Consider the following 12,855-nt stretch of genomic DNA (forward strand, 5'->3'; position numbering starts at 1 on the left):
TCAGTGGAAAGGAATAAAATGTAGGAATAGAGGTTACTACTCTGGATCAAGAAGTAGGCTAATTTTCTTTAGCAGTTTTTATAAAGATTCCTAAGATGGTGAGGTAAAGTGAAGTCTCTAACTGATATTATAATTAATCTTAAGCTAGTGAAATGCTAAGTCAGTAAAGAAACATTTTAGGAGGTTACACAGTTGTGCAAAAAAAATGACATGGTTTTTGTTATGTCAATTATAATACTATTTACTCAAGTCTTGAATTTAAGAATATTTTTAATTGTAGTATATTAATGCAGCCACCTCGCTTCTCCTCCTTACATGCACAAGCACTCTTCTCACCCCAAATCCCTCTGGAGGATACATGGGCACTGTCTACATGAAGGTCATGAGGAATTACCACATACTTTGGATCACCCATTTTCATATTCCTGGATGGATGGATGGATGGATAGATAGATAGACTGACAGACAGACAGACATACAGGAGTAGGAGGATAAAATGACTTTAAAGAATGGCATTATATTAGGGGTCAGGAGACAGCATCACTGCATGCTCTGTGCTCAATTCCACCAGTGAGTTTAACTATTTAACTAAGCCTCAGCTTCCTCGTCTAAAAAAATAAAGATAATGATAATAGGACCTAACTCAGGAGGTTTTCATGCAAATAAAAGTTAATTAGCATAGTGCTTGGCAGAGATTAAACTTTTAATAAATGCCATCTCTTGTTGCTATTATTTATGAAGTAATGGTAATACAAAGGAAGAGAAATGAAGAGAAAGAACTGAAAGCTTTCTAGAGCATATATCAAGGAGACTGAGAGGAGGCATGGACTAAACCAGAGGTAGTGTTATCAGCAGTCTGGAAAGGTACAGGTCTTGCTAACCTGGCTTCTGTGACATACCAAATACTGAGCTGAGTGGAGCTGAGTGTCTCTTGGTTGGCTGTTACATGGTAGTAGCCAGCTCTTTTTTGCAATTGTGTCATCTCCTTTGAAGTACCTGAGTCTTAGTTTATGTTGCTTACATACCTGTATGCACCCCTTCCAAGTATGTGTATACTCACACACATACATACAAGCTACATTTCCTAACTCTACCCATCTTTTAGTGCTCTACTTTTCCCAGGAAGCTTTCATAGATTGCTCAGCTATAATTCTAAAATCAGTAAATTGCTTTACTCTGCATTTGGATTCTGAGTTATAACTGTATTGCTGATACTGTTCCTCAGCCAGTTTCTCAGTCTTGACTACACATAGGATTCATTTGAGGAATTTAAAAAAATACTCATATATGAGCTCTACTTCCAGGGATTCTGATTTAATTGGTGTAGGGGGAGGCCTTGGCATTGAGATTTTTTGGAACTCCTCAGGAATTCTAATATACAAGCAAGGATGAGAACAACTGCTCTAAGCTGAGCTAATTTTTGGCCTTGTTCAGGTCATGTCTATTTCCAATGGAGCTATGCACCAAATATTTGCTGAATTGACTACTACTTGATTATTTCAGATAGAAATATGGACAGACAATGTCTTATTTCTTTTTTTTTTTTTCTGAGACAACTTCTTGCTCTATCACCCAGGCTGGAGTGCAGTGGCACGATCTCGGCTCACTGCAACCTCCACCTCCTGGGTTCAAGCGATTCTCCTGCCTCAGCCTCCCAAGTAGCTGAGAATACAGGTGTGTGCCACCACACTAATTTTTGGATTTTTAGTAGAGGTGGGGTTTCCCCATGTTGGTCAGGCTGGTCTTGAACTCCTTACCTCAGGTGATCCGCCCACCTTGGCCTCCCAGAGTGCTCGGATTACAGCCGTGAGCCACCACGACGGGCCATGTCTTATTTGTTTAGCCACAAGAATATCACATGTTGCCAGTAAAGTCCCTTCATCTTCCATTTTTATAAGATAGTGTCAGTGTCCTACTTTTACAAATTCCCTTTCATCTCTTTTTCTGATGTGGAGAATTGCAGAAATATGACATTGAAAATGTTACTATTTCCACCTCTACACCAGTTAAATTAATAATGTGCCTGCTAAACAGTAGCACATTTAAAAGTGTATGTTATCTTTTTAGTGTTTAATCATTTTATAATGTCATTGTATATACTTAAAAGAGCTATGATCTAATTAAAAGTCAGTTGCTGGGAAAAGAATTGACATAAAAAAATGCTTTATTCAAATGAAAATCCATAGAAACCACCTCAAGACTTGGGGAATTTCAGATCATATTGATATTCACAGTTATTTCTAAAGGCCCATTGGTATAAGGTTTTGGAAGACCTGATTGTCTATCTTTAACTAAATTAATTTAGAACTTTCAAAAAGTACATTCCCTCTTGGTGGCAACTCGAGAGTCATAGATCTTTGGAGATGGTAGAGCCCCTCTCTCAAAAAATGATCAGAAGATTGAGGTAGTGTTTCTCAGATCACACCACACAGGGGCAAAACCAGGAATTAAACCAATGCCACTCCATAATGAATCTGTTAATAGAAGATCAACTTGTTGGTATGGGAAATTTCAGCTGTTGGACACTTTCTACTTTTAGAACTGGGAGCTATGCCTTTTCTTTGAAAACTCTTAAGCTGTTTTTTGCTTAATAATTATTGAGCTTCTGAAAGAGGTATCCATTTCACAAATAGTGTGAAAGGCTTTCCTTTTGCCCCTGGCTTCAGCATGTGAGATAAAATAAAGATTAATTTTATTTTTACGGGCAGTTGTTGGGTGGAAAAGTTTTTCGCTTTGGTTGTGGTTATTATGCGTTCCTATACTTCCTCCTTTTTTCCCAATAACAACTTTCCTTATTATTCAAGGGGAAAAAAAAACCGCTTTAAATCTTCATTCTGAAACTATTTTCCAAATTTATTTTTCTTTGGGACACTAAGAATAAAATGTGATAAAATGGCCTAGTTTCCTTAATGATTTGTTTATAATAAAGGCTAATTTGGGGCAGAGCTACATTTAGAAACATATATAATCCTCAGTATGGGAATCACATATTTCATCATGATCTCAAATATATTCTGTATAAATTTCCTGACAAATATATTTAAATATTATTTAAATAATGTCTGATAATATTTAAACAGTAATATTTTAGTCTATCAGAATTTGTTTTCATCAAATATCATAGTCATAGTAAGCAACAGTTTTGTGTTTCCTGGGTTCAAGTCTCAGCTCTGCTCTTTTGAGACCCTGAAAATTAATGTTCAAATTTATCTTTCTCTGTAGTTTGAGAATTCCTTTTACAGTATGTGCGTGAGGACAAAGAAGCTTGGGCTGTGAGTAGGGCTGCTGGAAAGAGCTGTTGGGTCAGTAAGCAAAAGCTGACTTTACACATCTATTGCCACCATAGCCTTGGTGCAGAAGGGAAATTCCCATCAGTAAATACCCCTTCTGGAAGAATACATTTCTCCAGGATCTGCTACAGAGCTCAGTGGCAGCCTCATAACTGAACTAGGGGAGAAAATCTCCTGACCATAGTTTTGTGGTGTGGTTTTGTTCCAGAATAAGAATGTGAAGATCATGTACAGTAGGTAGATCCAATGACCAGTTGTACCTTGTTTTATTTTTTGATTCTAGATAAGGGTAGCAAGTCCCTTAGCTCAGGCTCCGAGAAGTGATTAATGAAGAAAAGAAAGATTAGACAGTCTTTAAATTGTTTTCTTTTGAATTGAGACCAGTGAGATCAGCAAAGTCTTATGTTTACAGTTGGTACCCTTTGCCTTAGAGACTGTCTCAAAAGTGGTTGTTCTGGTCATGGGATTAAGGGAAGTACAGTGCAGCCCTTCCCCACCACTGGAACTCAAGTCCCCATGACAGTGGTCAGGTTTCAGAATCATCTTCCAGTCCTAGTGCATTTACTAGAACTAAGACAATTATAGAAACTTGATTAGGGAGTAAAGTTTGAGCTGTCAGTCTTAAAATAAGCTCTTTAGGTGGAGTCAGGATATTATGGCAGAATTATAATGATTTCAGGAAATGGAAGATGAAAATAAAATATCCAAAGTTAATCAGATACTCTGAAGTGACATATGCATGTAAAACATCCTTTCATATTCCTGTCCTTAATTGGGGAAATCAAGATACTGACAAATGAGCCGAGGCCAGAATCTAAAAGGTAATGACTAGAGAGATTGCTCATGTTATGTAAAGTGTTCAAAGCAGTTCAGACATCTAGCTTCCTTTGAAATTTCCAGGCCTTAAATTAATGTGTCTGATGATTTAAAGTAGGTGATAATTAATTCCATGTGTGGGTTCTCCTTGACGACTTTTAAAAAGACTTGCTTCTGGATTGGGAATAGCTGCCCATGAATTTGGGTGATTTTACCCTCCTGGAAATCTGGACCGTAATGCCTAAAGCATGGAATATTTTTGTGAGAAGACAACCAAACAATATAGTTAATCACCCTTTGATCTCGGTGTTAAAATATGGCAACATTATGAGATTATTTTTCCCTTTGGGCATTTTTCTTAGGTTGGCAGAGAAAAATTGAGAGCTGAATAAATACTTTGATGAATTTAGACAAATAAGCCACTTATTTGTGGCCAGAAAATAGAAGTTGGCTGTTTACATTAATCAAGTAACGTAGAGAATTGCCAAATTTGCCATTTCACTTCATTATTTATAAATTATCCTACTTAGATTGTATCTTTTGAAAATTTAATTCCGGGCCGATAGTTTGGTATGCAATTGACTTTATTAATTCTTGGCCTAAAGATAAATTATAGCTCTTATTTTTTGTGTATTCATAGGCTCCTAACATATTATGTCCATTTATTTCTCTGCTCTTTTGTTGTAACTACCCTACTTGCTCCCATTTCACCAAAATTCAGAGCCTAGCTATGGTGCTCACCTTCTCTATGAAGTGCCCCAACTTCCCTGGGGACTTGTTTTATAATCTTCTTCTCCCCCTTAAACCACTAACTTTGATGAAAGTAAGTCATGTGTTGCGATGTGCTGCCTTTTTGTTTTCTTAATAATCTTGTTCAGGACTGTCGCCTGGGTCAGCTCCTTGAGAGCACAGGTCAAATTTGATCTTGTTTGTTTTCCTTAAAGCAGAGTGCACAATACCTTGCCAGTGGCAGCTGCTGCATGAACCAGTAGAGATGGGAGGTTGGAAATCCGGAGTAATAGAAAGGACAGTTTACCATTCATATGGTGGTTGAGAGACAGCCTCACCGAATCACTGTTCATTTATTAATTTACTTGTCAGATTTTAAAAAGGTTTTAAAATGATATTCTGAATGAGAAATCATTCTATTTTATGAGCTAATTTTCATTAGCTCATAAAACACGGGCTACTAGGAAACAAATGCCTCTAGTGAATCTGACATCTGGATATAGGGTCTGGTGCTGCTAGATTTTGAAGTTCAGTCTAGGTGATTGGTTGGAGATATTTTTGTTTCAGTGTGAATGCATCTGTGAAGTTGGTGAGAATTGGGATGAGATTCAGAAAATAGTATTAAAGTAACATGAAATTTATAATCCTCTTCTCCCTTTCCCCATGTATTTTTCTGAGTATTCTCCATATTCCCATCCCGTTCTATGTGATTTCAAATATTTAACTCCCCAATAAAGCTGTTGAATATGGAATGCAGTAGTTTTAACCTGATTAGCAGATAGATTAACATTTTGTTACACCTATTCGTTTTATTCAAGCTTTTTTTCTTACTTAAAATATATATATATGTGTGTGTCCGCATATATATATATATGGGAGAATTGTATGAAATATATATATGTATGGGGGAATTGTATAATCTAGTGTTTTTTTTTAATTTATTTATTATTATTATACTTTAAGTTGTAGGGTACATGTGCATAACGTGCAGGTTTGTTACATATGTATACTTGTGCCATGTTGGTGTGCTGCACCCATCAACTCGTCATTTACATCAGGTATAACTCCCAATGCAATCCCTCCCCCCTCCCCCCTCCCCATGATAGGCCCCTGTGTGTGATGTTCCCCTTCCTGAGTCCAAGTGATCTCATTGTTCAGCTCCCACCTATGAGTGAGAACATGTGGTGTTTGGTTTTCTGTTCTTGTGATAGTTTGCTAAGAATGATGGTTTCCAGCTGCATCCATGTCCCTACAAAGGACACAAACTCATCCTTTTTGATGGCTGCATAGTATTCCATGGTGTATATGTGCCACATTTTCTTAATCCAATCTGTCACTGATGGACATTTGGGTTGATTCCAAGTCTTTGCTATTGTGAATAGTGCCGCAATAAACATACGTGTGCATGTGTCTTTATAGCAGCATAATTTATAATCCTTTGGGTATATACCCAGTAATGGGATGGCTGGGTCATATGGTACATCTAGTTCTAGATCCTTGAGGAATTGCCATACTGTTTTCCATAATGGTTGAACTAGTTTACAGTCCCACCAACAGTGTAAAAGTGTTCCTATTTCTCCACATCCTCTCCAGCACCTGTTGTTTCCTGACTTTTTAATGATCGCCATTCTAACTGGTGTGAGATGGTATCTCATTGTGTTTTGATTTGCATTTTTCTGATGGCCAGTGATGATGAGCATTTTTTCATGTGTCTGTTGGCTATATGCACGTCTTCTTTTGAGAAATGTCTGTTCATATCCTTTGCCCACTTTTTGATGGGGTTGTTTGTTTTTTTCTTGTAAATTTGTTGGAGTTCTTTGTAGGTTCTGGATATTAGCCCTTTGTCAGATGAGTAGATTGCAAACATTTTCTCCCATTCTGTAGGTTGCCTGTTCACTCTGATGGTAGTTTCTTTTGCTGTGCAGAAGCTCTTTAGTTTAATGAGATCCCATTTGTCAATTTTGGCTTTTGCTGCCGTTGCTTTTGGTGTTTTAGACATGAAGTCTTTGCCCATGCCTATGTCCTGAATGGTACTACCTAGGTTTTCCCCTAGGATTTTTATGGTATTAGGTCTAACATTTAAGTCTCTAATCCATCTTGAATTAATTTTCGTATAAGGAGTAAGGAAAGGATCCAGTTTCAGCTTTCTACTTATGGCTAGCCAATTTTCCCAGCACCATTTATTAAATAGGGAATCCTTTCCCCATTTCTTGTTTCTCTCAGGTTTGTCAAAGATCAGATGGCTGTAGATGTGTGGTATTATTTCTGAGGACTCTGTTCTGTTCCATTGGTCTATATCTCTGTTTTGGTACCAGTACCATGCTGTTTTGGTTACTGTAGCCTTGTAGTATAGTTTGAAGTCAGGTAGCGTGATGCCTCCAGCTTGGTTCTGTTGACTTAGGATTGTCTTGGCAATGCGGGCTCTTTTTTGGTTCCATATGAACTTTAAAGCAGTTTTTTCCAATTCTGTGAAGAAAGTCATTGGTAGCTTGATGGGGATGGCATTGAATCTATAAATTACCTTGGGCAGTATGGCCATTTTCACGATATTGATTCTTCCTATCCATGAGCATGGTATGTTCTTCCATTTGTTTGTGTCCTCTTTTATTTCACTGAGCAGTGGTTTGTAGTTCTCCTTGAAGAGGTCCTTTACATCCCTTGTAAGTTGGATTCCTAGGTATTTGATTCTCTTTGAAGCAATTGTGAATGGAAGTTCATTCCTGATTTGGCTCTCTGTTTGTCTGTTACTGGTGTATAAGAATGCTTGTGATTTTTGCACATTAATTTTGTATCCTGAGACTTTGCTGAAGTTACTTATCAGCTTAAGGAGATTTTGGGCTGAGACAATGGGGTTTTCTAAATATACAATCATGTCATCTGCAAAGAGGGACAATTTGACTTCTTCTTTTCCTAACTGAATACCCTTGATTTCTTTCTCTTGCCTGATTGCCCTAGCCAGAACTTCCAACACTATGTTGAATAGGAGTGGTGAGAGAGGGCATCCCTGTCTTGTGCCAGTTTTCAAAGGGAATTTTTCCAGTTTTTGCCCATTCAGTATGATATTGGCTGTGGGTTTGTCATAAATAGCTCTTATTATTTTGAGGTACGTTCCATCAATACCGAATTTATTGAGCGTTTTTAGCATGAAGGGCTGTTGAATTTTGTCAAAAGCCTTTTCTGCATCTATTGAGATAATCATGTGGTTCTTGTCTTTGGTTCTGTTTATATGCTGGATTATGTTTATTGATTTGCGAATGTTGAACCAGCCTTGCATCCCAGGGATGAAGCCCACTTGATCATGGTGGATAAGCTTTTTGATATGTTGCTGAATCCGGTTTGCCAGTACTTTATTGAGGATTTTTGCATCGATGTTCATCAGGGATATTGGTCTAAAATTCTCTTTTTTTGTTGTGTCTCTGCCAGGCTTTGTTATCAGGATGATGTTGGCCTCATAAAATGAGTTAGGGAGGATTCCCTCTTTTTCTATTGATTGGAAGAGTTTCAGAAGGAATGGTACCAACTCCTCCTTGTACCTCTGGTAGAATTCAGCTGTGAATCCATCTGGTCCTGGACTTTTTTTGGTTGGTAGGCTATTAATTATTGCCTCAATTTCAGAGCCTGCTATTGGTCTATTCAGGGATTCAACTTCTTCCTGGTTTACCTTGGAAGAGTGTAAGTGTCCAGGAAATTATCCATTTCTTCTAGATTTTCAAGTTTATTTGCGTAGAGGTGTTTATAGTATTCTCTGATGGTAGTTTGTATTTCTGTGGGGTCGGTGGTGATATCTCCTTTATCATTTTTAATTGCGTCGATTTGATTCTTCTCTCTTTTCTTCTTTATTAGTCTTGCTAGTGGTCTGTCAATTTTGTTGATCTTTTCAAAAAACCAACTCCTGGATTCATTGATTTTTTGGAGAGTTTTTTGTGTTTCTATCTCCTTCAGTTCTGCTCTGATCTTAGTTATTTCTTGCCTTCTGCTAGCTTTCGAATGTGTTTGCTCTTGCTTCTCTAGTTCTTTTAATTGCGATGTTAGAGTGTCAATTTTAGATCTTTCCAGCTTTCTCTTGTGGGCATTTAGTGCTATAAATTTCCCTCTACACACTGCTTTAAATGTGTCCCAGAGATTCTGGTATGTTGTATCTTTGTTCTCATTGGTTTCAAAGAACATCTTTATTTCTGCCTTCATTTAGTTATGTACCAAGTAGTCATTCAGGAGCAGGTTGTTCAGTTTCCATGTAGTTGAGCGGTTTTGATTGAGTTTCTTAGTCCTGAGTTCTAGTTTGATTGCACTGTGGTCTGAGAGACAGTTTGTTATAATTTCTGTTCTTGTACATTTGCTGAGGAGTGCTTTACTTCCAATTATGTGGTCGATTTTGGAGTAAGTACGATGTGGTGCTGAGAAGAATGTATATTCTGTTGATTTGGGGTGGAGAGTTCTATAGATGTCTATTAGGTCTGCTTGCTGCAGAGATGAGTTCAATTCCTGGATATCCTTGTTAACTTTCTGTCTCGTTGATCTGTCTAATGTTGACAGTGGAGTGTTGAAGTCTCCCATTATTATTGTATGGGAGTCTAAGTCTCTTTGTAAGTCTCTAAGGACTTGCTTTATGAATCTGGGTGCTCCTGTATTGGGTGCATATATATTTAGGATAGTTAGCTCTTCCTGTTGAATTGATCCCTTTACCATTATGTAATGGCCTTCTTTGTCTCTTTTGATCTTTGATGGTTTAAAGTCTGTTTTATCAGAGACTAGTATTGCAACCCCCGCTTTTTTTTGTTCTCCATTTGCTTGGTAGACCTTCCTCCATCCCTTTATTTTGAGCCTATGTATGTCTCTGCGTGTGAGATGGGTCTCCTGAATACAGCAGACTGATGGGTCTTGACTCTTTATCCAGTTTGCCAGTCTGTGTCTTTTAATTTGAGCATTTAGTCCATTTACATTTAAGGTTAAGATTGTTATGTGTGAACTTGATCCTGCCATTATGATATTAACTGGTTATTTTGCTCGTTAGTTGATGCAGTTTCTTCCTAGCCTCGATGGTCTTTACATTTTGGCATGTTTTTGCAATGGCTGGTACCGGTTGTTCCTTTCCATGTTTAGTGCTTCCTTCAGGGTCTCTTGTAAGGCAGGCCTAGTGGTGACAAAATCTCTAAGCATTTGCTTATCTGTAAAGGATTTTATTTCTCCTTCACTTATGAATCTTAGTTTGGCTGGATATGAAATTCTGGGTTGAAAATTCTTTTCTTTAAGAATGTTGAATATTGGCCCCCACTCTCTTCTGGCTTGGAGAGTTTCTGCTGAGAGATCTGCTGTTAGTCTGATGGGCTTCCCTTTGTGGGTAACCCGACCTTTCTCTCTGGCTGCCCTTAAGATTTTTTCCTTCATTTCAACTTTGGTGAATCTGGAAATTATGTGTCTTGGAGTTGCTCTTCTCAAGGAGTATCTTTGTGGTGTTCTCTGTATTTCCTGGATTTGAATGTTGGCCTGCCCTACTAGGTTGGGGAAGTTCTCCTGGATGATATCCTGAAGAGTGTTTTCCAACTTGGTTCCATTTTCCCCGTCACTTTCAGGCACCCCAATCAGACGTAGATTTGGTCTTTTTACATAATCCCATACTTCTTGCAGGCTTTGTTCATTTCTTTTTCTTCTTTTTTCTTTTGGTTTCTCTTCTCGCTTCATTTCATTCATTTGATCCTCAATCGCAGATACTCTTTCTTCCAGTTGATCGAGTCGGTTACTGAAGCTTGTGCATTTGTCACGTATTTCTCGTGTCATGGTTTTCATCTCTTTCATTTCGTTTAGGACCTTCTCTGCATTAATTACTCTAGCCATCAATTCTTCCACTTTTTTTTCAAGATTTTTAGTTTCTTTGCGCTGGGTACGTAATTCCTCCTTTAGCTCTGAGAAATTTGATGGACTGAAGCCTTCTTCTCTCATCTCGTCAAAGTCATTCTCCGTCCAGCTTTGATCCGTTGCTGGCGATGAATTGCGCTCCTTTGCCGGGGGAGATGCGCTCTTATTTTTTGAATTTCCAGCTTTTCTGCCCTGCTTTTTCCCCATCTTTGTGGTTTTATCTGCCTCTGGTCTTTGATGATGGTGATGTACTGATGGGGTTTTGGTGTAGGTGTCCTCCCTGTTTGATAGTTTTCCTTCTAACAGTCAGGACCCTCAGCTGTAGGTCTGTTGGAGATTGCTTGAGGTCCACTCCAGACCCTGTGTGCCTGGGTATCAGCAGCAGAGGCTGCAGAAGATAGAATATTGCTGAACAGCGAGTGTACCTGTCTGATTCTTGCTTTGGAAGCTTCCTCTCAGGGGTGTACTCCACCCTGTGAGGTGTGGGGTGTCAGACTGCCCCTAGTGGGGGATGTCTCCCAGTTAGGCTACTCAGGGGTCAGGGACCCACTTGAGCAGGGAGTCTGTCCCTTCTCAGATCTCAACCTCCGTGTTGGGAGATCCACTGCTCTCTTCAAAGCTGTCAGACAGAGTCGTTTGCGTCTGCAGAGGTTTCGGCTGCGTTTGTTATTGCCCTGTCCCCAGAGGTGAAATCTACAGAGACAGGCAGGTTTCCTTGAGCTGCTGTGAGCTCCACCCAGTTCGAGCTTCCTAGCAGCTTTGTTTACCTACTTAAGCCTCAGCAATGGCGGGCACCCCTCCCCCAGCCTCGCTGCTGCCTTGCCGGTAGATCACAGACTGCTGTGCTAGCAATGAGGGAGGCTCCGTGGGTGTGGGTCCCTCCCGGCCAGGTGTGGGATATGATCTCCTGGTGTTCCTGTTTGCTTAAAGCGCAGTATTGGGGTGGGAGTTACCCGATTTTCCAGGTGTTGTGTGTCTCAGTTCCCCTGGCTAGGAAAAGGGATTCCCTTCCCCCTTGCGCTTCCCAGGTGAGGCAATGCCTCGCCCTGCTTCAGCTCTCGCTGGTCGGGCTGCAGCAGCTGACCAGCACCGATCGTCCGGCACTCCCCAGTGAGATGAACCCAGTACCTCAGTTGAAAATGCAGAAATCACCGGTCTTCTGTGTCGCTAGCGCTGGGAGTTGGAGACTGGAGCTGTTCCTATTTGGCCATCTTGCTCCGCCCCCCTATAATCTAGTGTTTAAAGAATGGGCCTCTGTGTTAGAGACTTGGTTTTGAACCTTTGCTCTGTTAAAGTAAGGTTTAATGTCCTTTTCAGTATATTAAATGAGACAATCCAGGTGACACATAAAGCATAGTGCTTGATGCAGTGAATATTAGTTCAGATTAGTTGCTTTATTGTTATTTGAGATTCTCCTGTCTTCATATTTTAATACAGTATTCTTTTACATTCATCTAGATTATATCTAAATTTGTTTAGTTTGATCTTATAGTCAATATTCTTTATGAGGAATGTATAACTCAGATTTTATGAATCTGCATTCTCATTCTTTGTCATGTTAGCTAAACTAATTGTATTTTCATTAAAATAAATGTCACTAATATAGTGGCTATCTTGTAATCAGTACATTTGGATTTATAAGAAAGTCAAGGAAAACTAGGGAAAACATAAAAATAACATTTTTATGATTATAAAGTTAATGTTTATTACAGGAAATTTGAGAAATATTCAAAGTACACACAAAATTTAAATCTTCTGGAACTCCACACTCAATGCAGTCAATGTCAGTGTTTTTGTGAAGTTTTCACAGTCAAAATGCCAAATGTTCTCCAAGTCTTTTTTTCTTAATTTAGGAAATGTTTTTCTTTTTCTCTTTCCAGGGCTGTTCGTGGTCAGTTATATTTGTGGATCTCGATGCTCACAATCGCAACAGGCAAACTTTGTGCTCGCTGTTACCCAGAGAATCAAGATCACATGTGAGACATTGAATAAAGATCATGAACTATTGTTTATGATTTCTATGTAGTTTTACCTTAATTTCCAATAAAGTACTCTAAAATGTTAGTGGTCGTCTGAAAGGGATAAGAAGACGTGATAGATATTGCCCCTTACTCCTCTGGCCTGGGGAGGTCTTAGGAAATGGACGCGAGTTGTGGACAGGGCTGCT

General features: G+C 39.0%; 1 protein-coding gene across 10 annotated transcripts in view; it reads left to right on the plus strand.

The window, feature by feature from the left end:
* Positions 1-12,855, plus strand: part of PHKB (phosphorylase kinase regulatory subunit beta) — a 232,916-nt gene that overhangs the window by 116,170 nt on the left and 103,891 nt on the right. For all 10 annotated transcript variants that reach the window (XR_012428701.1, XR_012428700.1, XM_065537576.2 and 7 more), the window contains one exon: positions 12,569-12,664. Coding sequence is in view for 8 of the 10 variants with exons in the window: in XM_065537576.2 (XP_065393648.1) it covers positions 12,569-12,664 (96 nt within the window). In the remaining 2 variants the exon portion in view is untranslated. The remainder of the gene's footprint in view (positions 1-12,568; positions 12,665-12,855) is intronic.

The sequence above is a fragment of the Macaca fascicularis genome, chromosome 20 (genome assembly GCF_037993035.2).
Source record: "Macaca fascicularis isolate 582-1 chromosome 20, T2T-MFA8v1.1".
In the NCBI taxonomy this organism is placed as follows: Eukaryota; Metazoa; Chordata; class Mammalia; order Primates; family Cercopithecidae; genus Macaca; species Macaca fascicularis.